This window comes from Cnephaeus nilssonii (assembly GCF_951640355.1).
Source record: "Cnephaeus nilssonii genome assembly, chromosome: 7".
Taxonomy (NCBI): Eukaryota; Metazoa; Chordata; class Mammalia; order Chiroptera; family Vespertilionidae; genus Cnephaeus; species Cnephaeus nilssonii.
This window is the reverse complement of record NC_137078.1, coordinates 86,039,153-86,059,115: the sequence shown is the minus strand read 5'-3', so window position 1 is coordinate 86,059,115 and position 19,963 is coordinate 86,039,153. Positions and strand designations below refer to the sequence as shown.

At 50.3% G+C, this 19,963-nt stretch overlaps 1 protein-coding gene across 1 annotated transcript; it reads left to right on the top strand.

Annotated features, from left to right (window-relative positions):
- The first annotated feature begins 608 nt into the window (after positions 1 to 608).
- SESN2 (sestrin 2) lies at positions 609 to 18,718 on the top strand. The gene is made up of 10 exons (XM_079778348.1): positions 609 to 1,058; positions 9,183 to 9,248; positions 11,224 to 11,421; positions 11,812 to 11,994; positions 12,105 to 12,317; positions 13,042 to 13,192; positions 13,692 to 13,810; positions 14,081 to 14,271; positions 15,965 to 16,109; positions 16,929 to 18,718. The coding sequence occupies exons 1-10, from the start codon at positions 960 to 962 to the stop codon at positions 17,013 to 17,015; spliced, it is 1,452 nt and encodes a 483-aa protein (XP_079634474.1). The 5' UTR covers positions 609 to 959; the 3' UTR covers positions 17,016 to 18,718.
- The last annotated feature ends 1,245 nt before the right edge of the window (positions 18,719 to 19,963 follow it).

Genomic DNA, 19,963 nt, shown 5'->3' with positions numbered 1-19,963 from the left:
GGGTGGCAGGGATGGAAAAAGGACCCGAGACTCAAAGGAGCAGTAGGGGGACACCTGCAGCAATAGGGACTGAAGTTAGACTGGGGGTTGCCAGGGACATTTCAAAGAATGAAGGCTTTCCCAGAGACTCTGCAAATAAGGTGGATTCTCTGTGTCTGATACATTTTAAGGGCGGAGCCCTCCCCCGGAGACCAGGGGCACAGGGGTGTGCCCAGATCTGGCTCTATAATTAGCACCACCTCTCCGAACCCTAAACCAGTCCCTCCAGGAACTGAAAAGCTGAAGAACGTACTTGGGAGGGATTTCACACCTGGCTCGACGGCCCAGCCCCGGTGAAGTCCCGTTTCATCACGCAGCTGTAATGACTCTCCGGGCTGTCACTCTCGTCCGGTATTGTCAACAATCTGACTAAACCCCTTTTGCAAAAGTTTGCAGCATTCGTGCGGGGCTGACTACAGCTCCCAGAGTTCCTGGGCGCTTCCCGGCGCGGATTGGCTGAGCAGTCGGCTCCTGAGGAGGGTGTCGCCCCGCCTCCCTAGGAAACAGGCATCTGATTGGCTGCGGCGTGGGGCTTTTGTGTCCCCGCCCTCCCCCGGGGACCGCAGCGGGCTGGAGGCGCTGCTGGTGTCAGAGCCCTGCGAGCGCTGGCAGTTCCGCGGCGGGGATGCCGAGCAGCGCCGCGTCCGCCAGCAGCCCTCGCCACTGCGGACTTCAGAGGCACCCCAGGCCGTGAAAGCCCGCGCGCCGCGGCCAACCCCAGGCTCCCGAGTCCATTCGCCGCCCCAGGAGCCGGACGCGAGGAGAGTCCAGCGAGGCAGCGGCCGTTCCTGGACTCTGGGAGCGTTCTGGAGCCCCGAGAGACACCCCGGGTTCTAGAACCTCCCCTGCGGCCCCCGGTCCCGGCTTCCTGAGTGCGTCCGGCCACAAACCCCTCCGGTGCCCGGGTCCTGGCGCACACCATGATCGTGGCGGACTCTGAATGCCGCACGGAGCTGAAGGGCTACCTGCCGTTCTCCCGGGGCGGCGGCGGCGGCAGCGGCAGCCCGGGGGCCGGAGAGGTAAGCAGCGGCCGAGCCGCGCCACTTTTTCCTTGAACCCCGAGCCTCGTCCGAGCTTCGGGCTAGCCTGGGCTGAGTCGGTGCGCAGGCCCCCCTCCCCCCCTCGCTTCCTCCACCCCCGGCCCGGGAAGGAGGAGTGGAGCGCGTAAACCTGGAGCGGGGTTGCATCAACTGGCAACCTCGACCCTCCTCGCCCCTCCCCTTCCCCCGGGGTTGCGGAGCCCTCCTGGGCGCCCGCGGACTCCTGGCCAATGAAAGGACAGCCTTCTCGAGGTTGCCTGGGGTTTGGGCTCTGGCCGTGGGAGTCGTCAAGTCCGGGCAAATCTCCGCCGCCGCGGCCCGACCCCTCCTCCTCCCCGCCCCCTCCCGACGACTCCCTGCTCCGGGCCGGGCCGGCGGGCGGACGCCTCTTTCGAGGTAGGATGCGTTCCCGCTCCGGTCCCCCAGCGCGGGGAATGGGGCATCTGGGACGGGCCAAGGGAGGTTGACCTCGTCCCCCGCCCCACCTGCACCCCAATTTGGAAGGGGGCGCAGTTGCTTCCGGGCCTTGGCCGGCTACCGGGTACGCGGCGGCGGCGGCGGCCAAAGCTCCGGGGAGAAGGCGAAACCCCTGGCCATCGCTCCCACATCAAGCGCGGATTAGGCTGTGCCCTGCCAAGGGGTCTGAGGTCTCAGAAGTTTGCTTCGCAGGGACTCCCTTTGCAGGGAGGCTGGGAGTAAGGCTGGGCCTAATCTGACAATTCGCCTCCCCTACCCCCCTGCCCCCACCCTCACCACCACCCTCGATAATGGGCATCGTATAAAGCACCTATTGGATTCCAGGCTCGGGTTTTGCCTTTTCTCTGAGTCCTCCGGACTGAACTAGCAAAATACTAGTGTGAGCTATACTGTAGTCCCATTTTACAGGATGAGAAAATTGAGGTCCAGGAGGGACTATGGAGGCGCTTTCTTCACTAACACCCCGGAGTAGCTCATTTTTTTGGCCTGGGTGTCTCCAGGATTCCCGAATGAGCTTGGCCCTGCAGGGAGTTTGTTTGTTTCTTTAGTTTCCTGGCCTGGAGAGTGGCACCAGTGTGTTACTGCGGTGGGGAGACAGACACTTGCTAGTCCTCAATGGTGATCCTGGGGAAACGGCTGGGCTTCTCTGAGCATCATGGTTTCTGGCTCCAACAGTGGATGGTTTGTGTCCTGTGTCTTCTGTTCCTCTGTTTACCCGTCCCCACCACGGCCTAGGAGCCACAGGTGGAGGAATAAAACCTGCTTCTGCCCAGTCTCAGCTGTGTGACTCAGACCACGCCATTCCACTCAGTCTGTTTCCTTCTTTGTGAAAAAGTGGAAATACAGCCCCGCCAGCATGGCTCAGTGGTTGAGCATCGACCTATGAACCAGGAGGTCGCAGTTCGATTCCCGGTCAGGGCACATGCCTGGTATCAAGGATTCTCTCTCATCATTGATGTTTCTGTCTCTCTCCCCCTTTCCCTTCCTCTCTGAAATAAATAAAAATATATATTTTTAAAAATGGAAATACAGCCGAAACCGGTTTGGCTCAGTGGATAGAGCGTCGGTCTGCGGACTGAAAGGTCCCGGGTTCGATTCCGGTCAAGGCATGTACATTGGTTGCGGGCACATCCCCGGTAGGGGGTGTGCAGGAGGCAGCTGGTCGATGTTTCTCTCTCATCGATGTTTCTAGCTCTCTGTCCCTCTCCTTTCCTCTCTGTAAAAAATCAATAAAATATATATTTTTTTAAAAATGGAAATACAGTAAGTCCTCATTTAACATGGTCTATAGGTTCTGTGACTTTATGCAAAATGATGCATAAGGAAACTAACCTTACCATAGGCTAATTGATATAAACAAACAATGTTATTTAAGAACCTGGTGTAATTTTTTTTTAAGATCTTTTAATTGATTTTTTAGGGGGAGAGAGAAACATCAATGGCTGCCTTCTGTATGTGCCCTGACAAGATCAAACCCGCCACCCAGGTATGTGCTCTGACTGGGAATCAACCGGCAACCTTTCAGTGCACAGGACGATGCTCAACCTACTGAGCCACACCAGCCAGGCCGTAATATTTATTAAGAGCACCTAGCCCGGCCCGAGTGGCTCAGTTGGTTGAGCACATACCTGGGTGGCGGGTTCGATCTCAGGGCATGTATGGAAGGCAACCGATCCATTTTTCTCTCCCTCTCCCTCTCTCTAAGCATATCCTCAGGTGAGGCTTAGAAATAGTAATAATAAAAATCAGAGCACCTGGGCAGAGCTCTGAGTTCATGTACTAGCCCTCCCACTCACTTGCTGTGTGAACGTGGCCAAGTGATCACTTCTCAGATCTGCATCTTCCTTTCAGATTTGATAGTATCTCTGAGGGATTGTTGGGAGAATTGGCTGAGAATACAAAGGCCAAAGCACAGTACCTGGAACACAGTAACCTTGTCAGAAATGGTGGCTCTTATTAGGATGTGGCCATCGTCCATTTATATCTCTTTTCCCCAGAGTGTCTCACAGGGTGTGTTTGAGGGTGTCCCCCCTGCCTGAGGTGAGAGTTGGTCCATGCCTCTTAGGGACAGTGCCTGGGAAGTGGTCTGGGCAAGCTATGGGGGAGTGGCCTTTCGATGGAAGAAGCCACAGGTCTGAGAGGGGCAAGTGGGTGATGTCTGAACCCTTTCTACATATTTTCTCTCAAAGAGGACCTTGGGAGGATGTCTGCGTTAAGTGGATTCCTTAGAAGACAGCAAGGTGCGGAACTTACAAAGCCTGGTAGCCCAGGGTCCAAGGGAAGACCCACATGTATGGTCCCCTCAACTGCCATCACTTCACACACCCCTTCAAGGGGTTTATGTCGTTAGACACTTCACTCTGGTATTGGTAGTATGTGTTCAGAGCCCTATTAGGCTCAAGAATCACTTCCTCAACATCATTTCCTCAGGGACGCCTCCCCGCCCCCCCCCCCCCCCCCATAGATAAGGCCCCTCTGCATATCCTCTCCCAGGCCCCCTTCTCCTTTGTAGGAGCTTTTTATCCCAATTATAGTGTGACAGTGGTATAATCGGGCATTTCTTGTCTGTTGCCCTTGCTGGGCTAGAATCACTGCATAGGCCACATCCCCAGCACTGTTCTTAGCACCTAGTGAGTGCTTGTAACTGTTTGCCCCTCTTGGCTGAGCTGACCCTTGTGAACTGTGCAGGCTTTGAAGTTCGATCTGAGCTGTGCTTGTCTGGACCAGGACTCAGAAAGAGCTTCCATGAGCTGTCTCTGAAGGAGGGATAATAGGACCTATTTCCCTCCACATGGTTGGGAGAAATCAGCCAGATCAGATGTGTAAAGCCCTTAGCCCAGTCCCCGCCCAGGGTAAGTTTGAGGCACCACGCACACTCCCCTCCCCCAAGGCTGGTCACAGGCTGCTTGGCTATGTATCCCTCTCAGGTGTAAGCCCAGGCATGTATCTGAGTTCAGCAGACCACAGCTGCTCACGGGGTGGGGGTGGGAGTAGGGGTGAGGGTGGGGTAGTCTCTGCCCTTTCCCAGCTGGCAGAGTGACTTCGCAGGTGTCTGTAGCTGAGTCCTGGGGTTGCAAGCTGTGCATAGGATACCAGGAATAAAGGCTGGGGCTACTCCAAGAGGCTGAGTTTAAATCTCAGATTGGCCACTTGTCATCTGGTACTTAACCTTTGGAACCTTAATCTTTCCTCAAGTGCAAAATAGAGACCCCCACCCCCACACCAAAACTGATGAAGATTAGATGGAAACTGTACACAAGTGCCTAAGCTAATATAACAACCAACCTTTAGCAAGCACTTAAATTAGGAGCCAGGCACTGGGCTCTGAGGTGGTTATCCTCTTTTCAAAACTTGCCTGAAACCCTCCCGTTGAGTGGCCACCCAGAGGGCTGACTGGTTAGTGTTCTTGCTGCCCTGAGGGACCCCGTCAGTTGGAACTATAGGAACAGTAACCGTTGATCTTCCCTCTGCCCCTACTAGCTGTGTTACTTTGGTAGGTCACCTGCCCCCTCTGGTTTCCTTTCTTTAATCTATAACTTGGGGGTGGGGAGATCTTGCCTTTAGCATGTTTGCTGAAACTGCACTGTCTAATATGGTAGCCCTTAGCCACATGTGGCTATTTAAGTTTTTTGGGTTTTTTTTTTTAATTTTTTTAAAAATATATATTTTATTGATTTTTTACAGAGAGGAAGGGAGAGGGATAGAGAGTCAGAAACATCAATGAGAGAGAAACATCAATCAGCTGCCTCCTGCACACCCCCTACTGGGGATGTGCCCACAACCAAGGTACATGCCCTTGACCGGAATCGAACCTGGGACCCTTCAGTCCGCAGGCCGACGCTCTATCCACTGAGCCACACCGGTTTTGGTGCTATTTAAGTTTTGATAATTGTTTTAAAAATTAAAATTCAGGTTTCAGTTGCACTAGTGACACTTCAAATGCTCAGCCCCCATGGCTAGGGGCTACCATCTTTGGCATGCAGATAGACTATTCCTTCATTGCCGAAAGTTCTGTTGGACTGCTCTGTGCTAGACCCTGGGGTTAAGAACAGGGAACTATTTCCAGTGTGCACCCTCAAGGTAAGAAACGACGCAGTATGACAGGTGCTGTGATTGGGGGTACTGGATTTCTGGGGATGTGGGCAGGGAGAAGGAGCTCCTCAATCCTGGTGAACCCCAGGTGCAAAGCCTTGGGGCTGTTGAGACCTTGAGAAGTTTAGAGAATGGGAATAGTGTCTGCTGTTGAAGAAACCTGGTTTGGATCCCAACTTTGCTAGCTCCTTGGCTGAGTGACTAAAAGTGACTATTTCTCTGAGCCTTACTCCTCATCTGTAGAATAGGCACCCTGGTAGTAGTAGTAGTTCCTGCCTTAAAGTGCATGTGACATACATGCTTAGCCAATGGTAATCACGGTTGTTATCTACCCTTATGATTATTGACTTCCTGTCTCAGGGAATAGGGGAGAGCTAATTTGGAGGCATCATCTCTTGGCATCTCCTGCCCTGTCTGCTTCCTCTGAAGTTCTGGGTGTCAAGGTGAGAGAAGCATTCCTAGTGTCAGAGCTCCGGGTTAGACTCTGCTTGGTCTTGCCTTCAAAGCTTTGCAATTTCTGTTCCCTCTGAGTGGAATGCTGGCCCTGCTGCCTAATCAATTCATTTAGATATTTGATATTTAGATATCAACTCAAAAGTTACCTCGTCTTGGCTCAGTGGTTTTCTCTGTCTACTCAGCCTACAATATTGCATATCACCCACCCCCACCCCATCATTGCTTTATTTAATTTACTTCATATAATCTATGATTTGAAATCCTTCTTGTAATTTGTTTATTTGCCTTTCTCTATTAGATTGTAAATTCTGTGAAGGCTGAGACTTTGTTTTTTTACTCCTGTACTGTTGCTACCTGAAATGTAGTCATCAAAAACATTTGTTGAATGCACAGATTAATTTTGGCTCCACCTGGAAAGCTCTTAGCCCACTGCCTTACACACCCTGGCTATAAACTATGCTGTGCCCACCCAATTAAATTAGAATTGCTGGAGGTGGGGCCTTGCATATATATATATATGTTGTTGTTGTTGTTCATCTTCACCTGAGGATATTTTTCCATTGATTTTTAGAGAGAGTGGAAGAGAGAGGGAAAGACAGAGAGAAACATTGATGTGAGAGAAACACATCTATTGGTTGCCTCCTGCATGCACCAGGCCTGGGTCCGGGCCGGAAAGGAGCCTGCAACCAAGGTACGTGCCCTTGACCAGAATCAAACCGGGACCCTTTGGCTCACAGGCTGATATTTATTCACTGAGCCAAACCGGCTAGGGCGCACTGGTATTTTTTTAAAAGCTTTCAAATGGATTCTAAAGTACTGCTAGGGTTGAGATGCCATTGTTTGAAAAAACAACGAGGTTAATGATAGCTGATTTCTATTAAGTGCTTACTGTGATAGAGGTACTGAGGTAAGGGCATTATCTCATTAAATCCTTATGACTACCCAGTAAAAGTAGGTACTATTAGCCCCATTATTTGTTGAGGAAACTGAGGCTCACGTAGGCAGCAGAGGGTGGAGATGTCATTGGAGCCTAGGCAGTTGTTGTCAGAGCCCCTGTCTTTTACTGTACTCCATTACCATCCTCCTCACCATCGGCTGAAAACGTTGTTGGATCCAGACTTATCACTTCAGACCCACAGGTTCCTTTCCTTGACAGCTCATGGGGCAGACCTTCGAGTGAAATGGGGCTCCCAAGGCTGTTCCCTGTACCTTGCTAGCACTCTAAGGGGGCCCTCTATGCCCCCAGCCCCCAAACCCCAGTTCCACCCTGCCCTGCCCCGCCCCACCCCACCTGGCTGTGGTTTTCTCTCTGTCCTCACATCCCCTGAGGGGGAGGCCCTTTTTGTGGAGTCAGCAATTCTTATCTCCCACACAGAGCTGTTAGGCTTTCTCTCTGGTGAGGGAGGAGGGGAAGCTGGAACAGGAGTGCTTGGGGCTTCTGGTGGTTTCCATGCTAGACTGGGACCCGCCTGGCCTGGTAGCTCCCAGAAGTGTGGGCTGAAAGGGACCTGAGTAATCAGCCCAACTCTCTTCTTTGTCCCAGCTTAAGGCCCAGAGAGTTTAGGTTCCTTTCTCAGAGGCACACAGCAAGTTAGTGGCAGAATTATTCACATCGGGGACTTCCAGGTCCCATTGTTCTTTCCTTTGTCCTCTTTCAGAGCCCCCGACTCTTCCTTCCTCAGGGTGGGGGTTGCCATCTGAGAAGGAAGGTGCAGTTATAATATTTAGTTCCTGGGCAGGTGGGTCCATTGGTAATAAGTCTGGATTTTAATGAGATGGGGAGAGTTATTTCTGTTTCTGTCCAGTGGAGGTATAACTGCTTCGGGTAATCTCTCTCTCTCTCTCTCTCTCTCTCTCTCTCTCTCTCTCTCTCTCTCTCTTAAATCCTCACTCGATATTTTTCCATTGAGTTTTAGAGAGAATGAAGGGGAGGGGGAGAGACAGAGAGAGAGAAACTGTTGATGTGAGAGACACATCAATTGGTTGCCTCCCACACGCACCCCGACCAGGGCTGGGGTCTGAGCCTGCAACCGAGGTACATGCCCTTGACTGGAATCATACCCGGGACCCTTCAGTCTGCAGGCCAATTGAAGCCTCTGTGCTTTCTTTGTGTTCTTAATTCATAGCTAGTATGAATGACCTGGCCCCGCTCTCCACAAAATGTGACGTGGCAGTAGGGAGACCTCATTCAGACAAGCAGAAGACAATGTTGTCAGAAGCAAAGCACTGGGAATTGTGGGTCACAGAGGAGGGTCTGAAAGAAGTTTCCCAGGCCCTGGAAGACTGAAAGTTAGCTCTGCCAAAGGAATGACGAGTGGGAGGACAGTGGGCCCGCGTCCCTCTCATTTATCTCAAAGGCTAAGGGAGCGGAGGCAGAGTTTTAAGCCAGTTGATCAGATTTGCACATAAAGTTTACTCTGGCTGTAGAAAGGTTGCCCTCTTTAGAAACCACCAAGGTCACATACTCACTAAATCTGCTCCTGCTCCTAGAGTTGGTGCTCAGGGGGCATGTTTTATTCATTATTTTTTTGTTAATTTGGTAGAGGAATGGGTAGGATGGGGCAGGGAGACCATTGGTCAGGCTGTGGTTGGTAGTCCAGACAAGAGATGGTAGTGGTCTATAAGGTGGTGATGGCGGGAGGGATGAAGAAATGACAATTTGAGAGAGACTGCAGCTGCATCCTGGGAATCTAGGGTAACCGGGCTTCAGGATGTAAATGAGGGGGTTCTTGCATGGATTCTCCAGGGCTGCCGGAAGGTGGTCTCCTGGAGATGTGCAGTATGGTGGCTGTGTAGTCCCCTTTCCCAGGCCCTCCCTACCCAGTACTGGGGCTCCCCAGTCCCTGCCCAGTTTCTGAAGAGCTAAGCCTGTGGGGCGAGCCCTCTCTCTTGTTTGCTCTCTCTCCACCCACCTAACAGGTGTATATCTCCCACATGACTCCTCTATGCAGGTTGCACCAGAAAGGAGGTTTTCAAAGTTCACTGTAGCCCCTTGGGTAGGAAGAGAAAACTAGAGAGAGAACTTCCCTTTTAGTCCTCTCTTTTACCTCCAACTAACCATGATGTGTTTCCTTCTAGGAGCAGAGGATGAGGTGGGCTCGGGGAGGCCCTCGAGGACCCAGCGCCTTCATCCCAGTGGAGGAGGTAAGCTTGGAAGGGGTTAGGAATTGTTGGTCGCTGGGAAGAAGGGACATGGAACACTGAGTTGGTGTCTCTTGAAATAGCAGTTTTGAAACTATCCCTTCAGGTTCCTGACTCATTTAACCTATAGAACAGCTCTAGGAAGCAGGCAAATTAACCCCATTTTGCTGGGAAGAAACGGGCTCAAAGAGATACAGTGGTAATAATGCAGCTAGGTCATGAACAAACTTTTGATTCCCAGAACAAGGCCTGCTTTTCCTCAAGAAGATAGAACCATCTGTGTTTATTTTCTCATTCTTGACTGTGCATATATTAAAGTTTTATTTTACTTCAGAAGTAAATGTTCATTATAAAAAATGTTTCCAATGTTTCAGAATCTCCTTCTCCCCTGCGAAGTAATCAGTGTTACTTAACCATTTGCCATTGTTTTCTGGCGTTTTTTTTTTGTTTTTTTTTTCCCCCATACAGAACCAAGGTCATAGTTTACAGCATGTTTTTGGGGGGAGTTTATTGTTTCGTTCTGTTTTCTCACTTACTACAACAGAGACCTCTTTCATTTACTGAGTCAGATCATCCATTCTTTTTTCCCCCATGTTTTTAACAGATAGCTATTGGATGATTAATCTGTGTCAGGTACTGTCCTGGGTGCTGGGGATACCACAGATAATAAGACAGACAAAAATCCTTGCCATCATGGAACTGACATTCTAGTGTGGAGTTGGTGTGTGGGGGTGCCCTCAAAGCACATGCACAGAACATTTTTTAAATAATAGTTTTCTTCTTTTTCTTTGGAAACAACTGTTTGTTTCCTTGTCCTCTTTTCTCTCCTAAACATGTAGGCCAAGTAGTTAATGAACTGTTAACAAATGTCTAAGCCCCCAGTTCCCTCCACCCTTTGTAAATGGAAAATAAACACCCACTAGCTAGTTATTCATGTGTGCAGCCCAGAACATGAAGCTCAAGTGTTGCGCTTGTATTTTATATTTTCATTTAGAAATAACCACTCCTGCCCTAGCCAGTTTGGCTCAGTGGATAGAGTGTTGGCCTGCAGACTGAGGGGTCCCAGGTTCAATTCCAGTCAAGGGCACATGCCTCGGTTGTGGGCTCAATCCCCAGTGGGGGGCGTGTGGGAGGCAGCTGATCTCTCTCATTATTGATGGTCCTTCCTTTCTCTCTCTCTCTCTCTCTCTCTCTCTCTCTCTCTCTCTCTCTCTCTCTTTCTCTCTCTCTCTCTTCTCTCTCTCTCTCTCTCTCTCTCTCTCTCTCTCTCTCTCTCTCTCTCTCTCTCTCTCCATTTTTCTCAGAAATCCAAAAAGAAAGAACCACTCCTCTTTTATAATAAAGAAAAGAAATAGGCTTTGGGGTTAATCTGGATTTGAATCCTGGTTTTGTCATTTACTAGATCTGTAACCTTGAGCAAGGAATGAAACCTCTCTGGGCCTTGATTTCCTCATCTGTCAGTGGAGGGAAAGTAGTATTCACCTCACAAGAGAATGGGGGAAAATCAATGAGATAAGGCAGGGGACGCTCTAAACTCAGCCCCGGCATGAACACAGCACTCGGGAAGTGTCCGCTATTTTGCACCCACTTCCCAGGGCTGTACGGTTTTGCACTGTTAAAACAGGAGCTCCATGAAGGCCGTAAAACTGTATTTTCATCTCTGTGCCTGAGTTTTTCTATCTGAAAATGGAGAATAGAATTATCGCATACTTGTAAGAATTAAATGAGTAAATACATAGAAAGTGCTCCAACAGTGCTTGGCACCTTGTAAGCATTATAAAAGTATTGGTTATTACTATACAAGGTATCTGGTAAGTATTTGATCACTTAATGAAATACCTTTTACTCTCTTACTCTCTTTTGGGACATGGTTGTTTTCAGTTTCTTGCTATTATAATCCCACTGTGATGAATGTGTTGGTCTCTTTTCGGGGAAGGACGGGAGGGGAACCCATCCTCTCCTCACCTTTGCTTGGCAGGTCCTACAGGAGGGAGCTGAGAGCCTCGAGCAGAACCTGGGGCTGGAGGCACTGATGTCCTGTGGGCGTGTGGACAACCTGGCAGTGGTGATGGGCCTGCACCCCGACTACCTTAGCAGATTCTGGCGCCTGCACTACCTACTGCTGCACACAGATGGGCCCCTGGCCAGCTCCTGGCGCCACTACATTGCCATCATGGTGAGCCTGTCTGACCCTGACTCTCCTGGGGGTGGCCACATGGCGGGGGGTTCAGTCCGCAAATCTCTTTGCTGGGGACTTTCTGAACTGATTCCATAGATGAGGAGGAGGAGAGGAAAGCCCTGGCTTTATTTGACTATAGAATTTTAGAAAAGAGGCATCTTTAGTGCCTGCTCCACAGCTTGGGAGACTGAGGCATAAAGGAGTAAATGACCTGCCCAAGGTCACAACAAGCCAGTGGCAGAGCTGGGGTTAGAACCCAAATTTCCTGCCTCTCGGCAACAATGAGGTCTATGATGTCACCTTCCATGGGGTACTCACGCCGAATAGGGCACAGAAAGAATAGCATGACCTAAGCTCACGCTGCTGTATGTGCCCTTACCTCCATAGGCTGCTGCCCGCCACCAGTGTTCCTACCTGGTGGGCTCCCACATGGCCGAGTTTCTGCAGACTGGCGGTGACCCTGAGTGGCTGCTTGGCCTCCACCGGGCCCCTAAGAAATTGCGCAAGCTTAATGAGATCAACAAGTTGCTGGCACATCGCCCATGGCTCATCACCAAGGAGCATATCCAGGTACAGCGGGTAGAGGGGCAGGTCCCCGAGGCAGCACAGGGGCCGGGCTGGGGTATGGCAGCTAGCCCGGGGGCAGGCACTGAGCACGTCTGGCCTTCTTTCCTCTCCAGGCCTTGCTGAAGACGGGTGAGCATAGCTGGTCCCTGGCTGAGCTCATCCAGGCCCTGGTCCTGCTCACCCACTGTCACTCACTGGCCTCCTTCGTGTTTGGCTGTGGCATCCTCCCTGAGGGGGACCCGGAGGGCAGCCCGGTACCCCAGGCACCTTCACCCCCTAGCGAGCAAAGCAGCCCCCCCAGCAGAGACTCACTGAACAATTCTGGGGTAAGTCACTGGCCCGGGTTTGGGTGGGAGAGGAAGCTGGCATGGCCTGTCATCCCTGGACAGAAGCCACTGCTTCACTGCCTCACAGTGATAAGCCTTGGAGAAGTTATTTGACTTTGAAGTTCCACTTCCTCATCTCTACAATGAGGATAAAGACCACTACTTCATAATGAGTTGTGAGGACTAGATGAAATAACCATGTCACTGGCCCCTCAACATGTAGCTCCAAGACTTAAAGTCTCCTGGGTTTTACCACTTTCAAAATACAAAGTTTGTTTCTTATTCTGTAAGGTGGCCTTGTTTGTTTTAATACGAAAATACAGGTATTTTAAAAGTCCCTTACCTGTGAGGGCAGTTGATGCTCAGAGAAGACATGTCTGTGCATGTCTGTTCTGTAGTTTTGTGTTTTTTAAATTCTTGCTTGATTTGAGACAGAGAGAGAGGAACATGCATTTGTTGTTTCACTTATTTATGCATTCATTGGTTGATTCTTGTATGTACCCTGACCAGGGGTCAGACCCACAACCTTGGTGTATCAGGGTGACGCTCTAACCAAATGAGCTAGCTGGGCCAGGGCTGATTCTGTAGCTTCTTAAACTTCCCTTGGGGAAGCATAGACCATGAGCTGCCGGTTCAGAAAGGCCTGGCATGTGGGAAAGATGTGTGGAATTTCTTGGGGTGGCCGAGAGCGGAGTAGATGGTCATCTGTGGGTGCCCCCTGCAGGGCTTCGAGGCTGCCCGCGACGTGGAGGCTTTGATGGAACGCATGAGGCAGCTGCAGGAGAGCCTGTTGCGGGATGAGGGAGCGTCTCAGGAAGAGATGGAGAGCCGCTTCGAGCTGGAGAAGTCGGAGAGCCTACTGGTGACCCCCTCGGGTACGGGATCACAGGCGTCCAGGTTCCAGGGCCTGCCCCCTTCTTCTGCCATCTCTGTGGAGGAGTAGGCACCTCTGTGTACTGCATCTCTTGTATTTTGGGGTCAGACCTGAGTTTGAATCTGGCCTGTGTTAGGCTTCCTGTCGGAGTGACCACTAATACGTCACTTCCTGCCCGGGGGCCTGTCTCCTCACACGGAAAGGACTGATGTGCAGGGTAAACGGAACACGAAAAGCAAAGCTCTTCACACGGAGCCCGGCCCAGGACGCGTGGCTCCATAAATAACTACTACTGCTGTGCCTGTTGTTACTACTGGGGCCTCCGCCCCGGGCCTGGTTCGCCTCCTCCCGTTGGAATCCTGGTTCCACTCACGGGAGGGAGGGGCTTTCTCTGGCCTTAGACCCTGCGTTGCCTGGCCCCACATTGATGATTACTCGGGAGTGAAGATCGCTGTGCTCCGTGCCTTGGCCTCACTGTGATCTCTTTCTGATATTCTCAGCTGACATCCTGGAGTCCTCGCCACACCCAGACATGCTGTGCTTCGTAGAAGACCCCACTTTCGGATATGAGGACTTCACCCGGCGAGGGACTCAGGCGCCTCCTACCTTCCGTGCCCAGGTGGGCTCTCCCCACTGATCTTGGCATTGCTCCTGATTTACAGTCAAGGGGTGGTGGATGATCTGAGTGATTAGAGTTGGGTACCTTCTCTCCCTTGAGGGAAGTGGGATCATGAAGGGACCCATCTGTGCCCTAAGTGCATCCCTCTTGGCTTCTCCGGCCCAGACTAAGCAGTAGCTTAGATTTGTGGGGTGGGGAGGTGTGTTCCAGAGGATGGGGTCTCTCCGGCCAGCCTTGGGCCATTTATTGACCCCTTCCCACATTTCTCAGGATTATACCTGGGAAGACCATGGCTACTCCCTGATCCAGAGGCTTTACCCGGAGGGTGGGCAGCTGCTCGATGAGAAGTTCCAGGCAGCCTATAGCCTCACCTACAACACCATGGCCATGCACAGCGGAGTGGACACCTCCATGCTCCGCAGGGCCATCTGGAACTACATCCACTGCGTCTTCGGCATCAGGTAAGCACACGTCTCCTCATCCAGGGCATGTGTGCACTGCAAGTCCTCAGTCTGCACTCACAGTGGTTTCCTTTTTCTTTTTTTTTTTTTCCTTTCTTCCTGCCTATGCTATTTTTCAAAGCAGATTTTTTTCTTTGCTGATTACAAAAGATAATAAATGTGCTTACTGTTTGAACCTTATACATGAAACACTTTAATCCCACTCCATAGAGATAACTGTATATATATAATCTGAGAGAGAGAGGGAGAAATACCAGTGATGAGAGAGAATTATTGATCGGCTGCCTCCTGCACGCCCCTCACTGACCAGGAATCAAACCATGACCTGGTTCATAGGTCGATGCTCATCACCGATCCACGCAGGCTGGGCTGTGACATTTTTCTATATTGCTTCTTTTCTTTCTTACGTAGTTGGTTTTGAATAGTTGAAATTATAATTTCATTTAAATATATATATATATATATATATTTGATGCTTGTAAAGAGATGCAGCCTAATTTTTAGTAAATTTAGAAAATATAGCAAAAAGAAGAAAATAAAAACTATACATGATAACCATCCTTTCTTCTTCTTGTCAAGTATTTCCTTCCTGTCTGTTTTCCATGCACAAATAACCAAAACATACATATAATTTTATGAAAACAATATTTTCTTGCGTATGTGTCACTTATTTTACTTAATCAGACATGAGCATATTTTAGTGAACCATGATTCTTTTCTCACTTTTCTCATTTAACAGTTTAATTCAAGCATTAAAAAAAAAATCCCCCAGTTTTTAAAAGGGCATAAATGTGAGTTTCCATGTATTCCTAACTGTGAATCACATTTCACTGGGTGGGCTGAGTTGTACTTAATTGGCTTCCATCCCGCTGGTCATTGTCAGGTTTCTAGCTCAGGAGACCAAGGATGGCTCGGCACAGGCTGGCTCCTGCCCAGCTCTCAGGCCCAGGGTCCTCCATTCTCCAACATGATCCCTGACCTGGCACCTTTGTCTGCTGACTCTGTCTTCCCGTTTTTAACCCGTCTTTCCCATCCACACGGATTTGAGATGACTCACTGGCTCACAGGACTGGCGAATGATAAAGTAGCTTCTGGACTGCTCACCAACCAGCTCTTTGACTTGAACAACTTAATTGTCTTCTCCGGGCCTTAGTTTGCCCATCTATAAAATGAGTACCAGCTCCCCTTTGCCCTTCCCACCTTCCTTCTCCAGGGTAAATACTTGCACTCACCTCCTGTCCCAACTTCCATGGCCTTTACTGCAAAGTAGTAAATATGACCTTGGAGCCAGGTAGAGCTGGGTTTGAATCCCGTTCCCACCTGTGTGGCCTAGGACAAGTGACTTTACTTCTCTGAATCTCAGTTTCATCTATAAAACGAGGCTGATGAATACAGTATACTGTATGTAATAGTTCTATATACAGTAGTGTACAGTTGTTTTAAGGATTCCTTGAGTATATGTTCACATGGTACATAGTTGATACCAAATAAAGCATGCTTATTCTCTATTCATTCCTTGGTCTGTGATATATGACATCAGCTATTTTCCTAAGAGGAACCAAGCTTCTAGTTGCTTCCCCCCTTCTGCCTTTTCTTGCTGCTCTCTGTTCCTCCTTTCATAGGGTGGGGCTGGAAGAGAGGGGCTAGTTCTGGAAGCGGAGGGTGAGTGATGCTGTTGGGCCTTTCCATCTAGGTATGATGACTATGACTACGGGGAGGTGAACCAGCTCCTGGAGCGGAACCTCAAGGTCTATATCAAGACAGTGGCCTGCTACCCGGAGAAGACCACCCGGAGAATGTACAGGCTCTTCTGGAGGCACTTCCGCCACTCAGAGAAGGTACGGAGGCAGGGTGGAACTGGGTAAGCCTGGCCAGTGGAGAGGGCAAGGGGTCGACCCAACGAGGTACCCCAGACTGAGTCTGTCCTGCCAGGTAGGATACCTGGGTGTATTGTACTGGGTTTAAGTACTACTCCATGAAGTGATTTCAGACTGATTCACCCATAAGATGGGAATGTGCTTTGCAGGGTCCTCCATGGCAGCCAGCAGGATCTGGGTTGAAATCATAACACTGTCACTCAGTAGAAGTAGAACCTTGGGCGAGTTACTCTGCCTCCTCAAGCTTTTTTATTTTGACAATGGGAATAAACACTACCGTACTTTCCGGCGTATAAGACGACTGGGCGTATAAGATTTTCCTGGGTTAAAAAGTCATTTTATACGCCAGAAAATACGGTAGTTCAATATATCTAATCCATTATATCTAATCCCATCAATATAGCCCAATATACCTTATTTTCCGGCATATAAAATGACTTTTTAACCCAGGAAAATCTTATACACCCAGTCGTCTTATACGCCGGAAAGTACAGTACCTGCATCTCGATTGCTGGGAGGATGAGATGGGAAAATGAATGTAAATCTCCAATCCCAAACAGGTGCTCAGTGGTAGCTCTTACTTTAGCTTTGGGAGATAAAGAGATTAGTCACAACAAAGATGAATTTGCTTGAAATTCCTGAGCAGTCCTTGCCCCAAATCGCTCAGAGTCTTAGGTAATAGAAGGATGAGATGAGTGGTCAGGGATGGCGGCAAGGTGGGAGGGATGGGGACGGCGAGGACGGACATCATTTGCTGACAAGCCCTCCCCTGTGCCCCAGGTCCACGTGAACTTGCTGCTCCTGGAGGCCCGCATGCAAGCCGCCCTGCTCTATGCCCTCCGTGCCATCACCCGCTACATGACCTGACTCCCACACAGGACCTGGGCCCGGAGCAGCTAACTCTCGAGGCATCCTCCTCTCTGCAAGAACTTTTCTGTCTGGAGACAGACCCGATCCCTTTCTGTCCCACGCCCACCCGCCACACTGTGGGGGTGGGCTTTTGTGTGAGGTGCAGCCCCCAAGCCACACCCTACAGTTTCTCACTGGAATGGACAGGATCTCTGGGATCTCAGCTCTGGCCCTGGGAGCTGGAAGAGGACTAGCAGATCCCCAGGGGCCATGCCCTCTTCCTACCCCGGAACCCAGAGGCAGAAGGCACAGGAAGTAAGATGGGCTGAGTGCGGATTTATGTACCTCCAGGTTGGGCCCACCACAAGCACTGTGGCCTTCCTGGACTGGAAAGGGCCCCGGCTGGCCCCTGAGGGAGAGGGGCGAACACCTCCGGGGACTGACACTCCAAGCAGCTTTCCTTTTCCTCCATCATTCCAATTCCATTACCTCTCACCTGCCATTAACCCGTCAATGTGAAAGTCAGGGTCACAGCTGGTCTGTGCATCCGGCTCCCCAAAAACCTGTTCAGTTGGGCAGCCTGAAGGCCCCTTGTTTCCTGGTGGCCCCAATCCTGTTTCATTTGCTTTGATCTCCTCTGACCTCCCACCCTTTTCTCCCACACCTGGTGGTGTGAGGCCCCAGGAGAAGAGACCAAGCACATCCAAAAAGTAGATGATCTCTAGAGAATTTGAGTAGCTTTGTTGGTCACTTTGCCTTTTGAAGTGTAGGGAGTATTAGGTTATAAATTCTCTGTATTTTGGTCCTTTATGGATGAAGTCCAAACCTCTCCAGGGCCTCACCTCTAAAGGTGTGAGCAGGAGGACGGGGGCAATCTGTTCTCCCCGGAGCCTGCACTGCTCCTGTGTCCTGAGCTCTACTGCAGATATTTGCCAAAAACTCGATCCTTTCTAGGTGGCACATGGCGCAGTGGGAGAGCTTGGAGACCCCAGGGTTGTTCGGGCGCTGCCCCTGGCCAGGTGACCATGGCTATGTTGCCAAACCTCCTTGACCCCGATTTCCTCCGTTTCAGTCTAAGGGGAGGGGATACTTTTCATGCCTGAGTCTTCACTCTGGGTTTCTCAGGCCAACCTGCCAGCAGTGAACTGCACATCGTGCAGGATTTTGAAGGTCCTCCGGGGACTCCCCCTCTTGCAGTCAGTCTCCTGGCTGCCTTCCAAGGCCCACCCAGATTCTGTCCCCTCTCCTCAGTTTTAGGTGGATTACTTGGAGGCAGGAGCAGCCAAGGACTGACCCCAGGCACTTTCTATGGCAAACAAGCTGTGAATTACGACTTCCCTTGCCCTTCTCCGGCAGTGTGTGCCTCCTCTCTGACCGGTGAGGAGGGGCCTGAAGAAAGGCAAGGGCCAAGCTGCTGCTTGCTCTGACCCTCCTCGCTGGGGCGGGGCAGGAGAGGAGCCTGGTCAGTGTGCCGCATTTCATACCCATGCAGGCATGGGGAAGCGACTGGCACCCTCAGGCCTCACAGCCCTCCCTGCAGTGAAGCTGGGCAGGAGGGGAGAGGCCCCAGCCTGGGTTTGGAGTCGAGAGAGGACATGATGACTGGAAGTGTTCTGTGCGTGGATGGGGAGGGGTATTCAGTGTTCAAGTGCAGAAGTCTTTGGCTTTGCTACCAGTTCTGTATAATGAGAAATAAAAGTTCACCGAGGTTTTGTTTTGTACTGCTTGTTAATGGGCTGTTTTTCTATTTCCTAAGGGTCATGGTTCACCTCTTAGCAGGAAGCTGTGATTGCATCATGGACTTGACCTGCTAGCCCCAACCCTACTGGGCACTTGTGCCCAGTGACTGCAGGATTGGGAGTGGTTGGCATTGAAACTTCTGTACCTTCGGTATCTAGTCCTTTCACCCATTTGTAGCGGGCCAGGCACTATGGAAATACAATGGGCATGTGTGTTTTTTGTGTTTTTTTGTTTTGTTTTTTTTTCACTAAGCCCTTGACTGGGTACTTGGAGGCCATTTCTCTGAATATGCAAGGGAATTGGGACAGAGGTAAAGTGACATTGCTGAGACCATGTAACTAGTAAGTGGTGAAGCCCGATTCCAATTGGGGTCTGCTTGACCCTAAGGCCTGGGCATTTAACCTTCCTATTTTATCCACTATTAGGCTCCCCCTGTGGCAGAGGCGAGCTGTTTGAGAATCTCTGGGGGCTCCCCTTCTGTCCCCTCCCCACCACATTATGCTTATCTGCTTCTCATCCTTCCCTCTCTAGCACTAAGGAGATAGAACTGGGCATAAGGAGATAGATGTGACTCTCCCTAACCCCAGGCTGTGCCAGTGCCATTTAGTAGCTTTTGAACTCTGGGCACAAGGAACTTCAGTAAGCTTAGGATAATTGCATCATGACTAAGAGTTAAGCCCTCTCCTGCTGTCTTCCCCACTTGCCTTCAAACATGAAAATGGCCTCCTCCAGGAAGCCTTCCCTGACTGACTTCATGTTCCCTTTTCCTTGTACCCTTTTCATTTTTGCAGTGTTCTCACATTTGTTCTTCCTTCTACAGTCATTTAAGAGAATGTGAAAGAGTAAATCAGATCTGGAGTACAAAACTTGGATCTGGTCCTGACTCAGTCACTTATCCTGGGGCAAGGGGATGCAGAGGGGTGTCAATCAACTGCCTCAAGTTTCCTCTCCCATGAAAACGGCATTTTCATTTCCAGGTAGCACTGCTGAGTGACTTGTCAGATGTATTCAGATTTAATCTCTTACTTTCCACAACAACCCTGGAAGAAAGGAGTGGTGTTCCCATTTTATAGAAAAGGAACTTCAAGGGAGAGTCTAGGGAATACCAACTTAACAGACTGACCTGGGGTCAAGTTCCAGCTTTGACATGTAATGTCTGATCATAAGCAAGTTATTTCCATTCTTCCACCTCAATTTCCTTATCTAGGCAATGGAGTTAATACCTA

Excerpts from the sequence above, each read along its gene's own strand:
- SESN2 (XM_079778348.1), top strand. The coding sequence starts at position 960 with ATGATCGTGGCGGACTCTGAATGCCGCACGGAGCTGAAGGGCTACCTG. Across the intron at positions 1,059-9,182 it reads GCAGCCCGGGGGCCGGAGAG|GAGCAGAGGATGAGGTGGGC; the intron begins GTAAGCAGCGGC and ends GTTTCCTTCTAG. Across the intron at positions 13,193-13,691 it reads CCTACTGGTGACCCCCTCGG|CTGACATCCTGGAGTCCTCG; the intron begins GTACGGGATCAC and ends TGATATTCTCAG.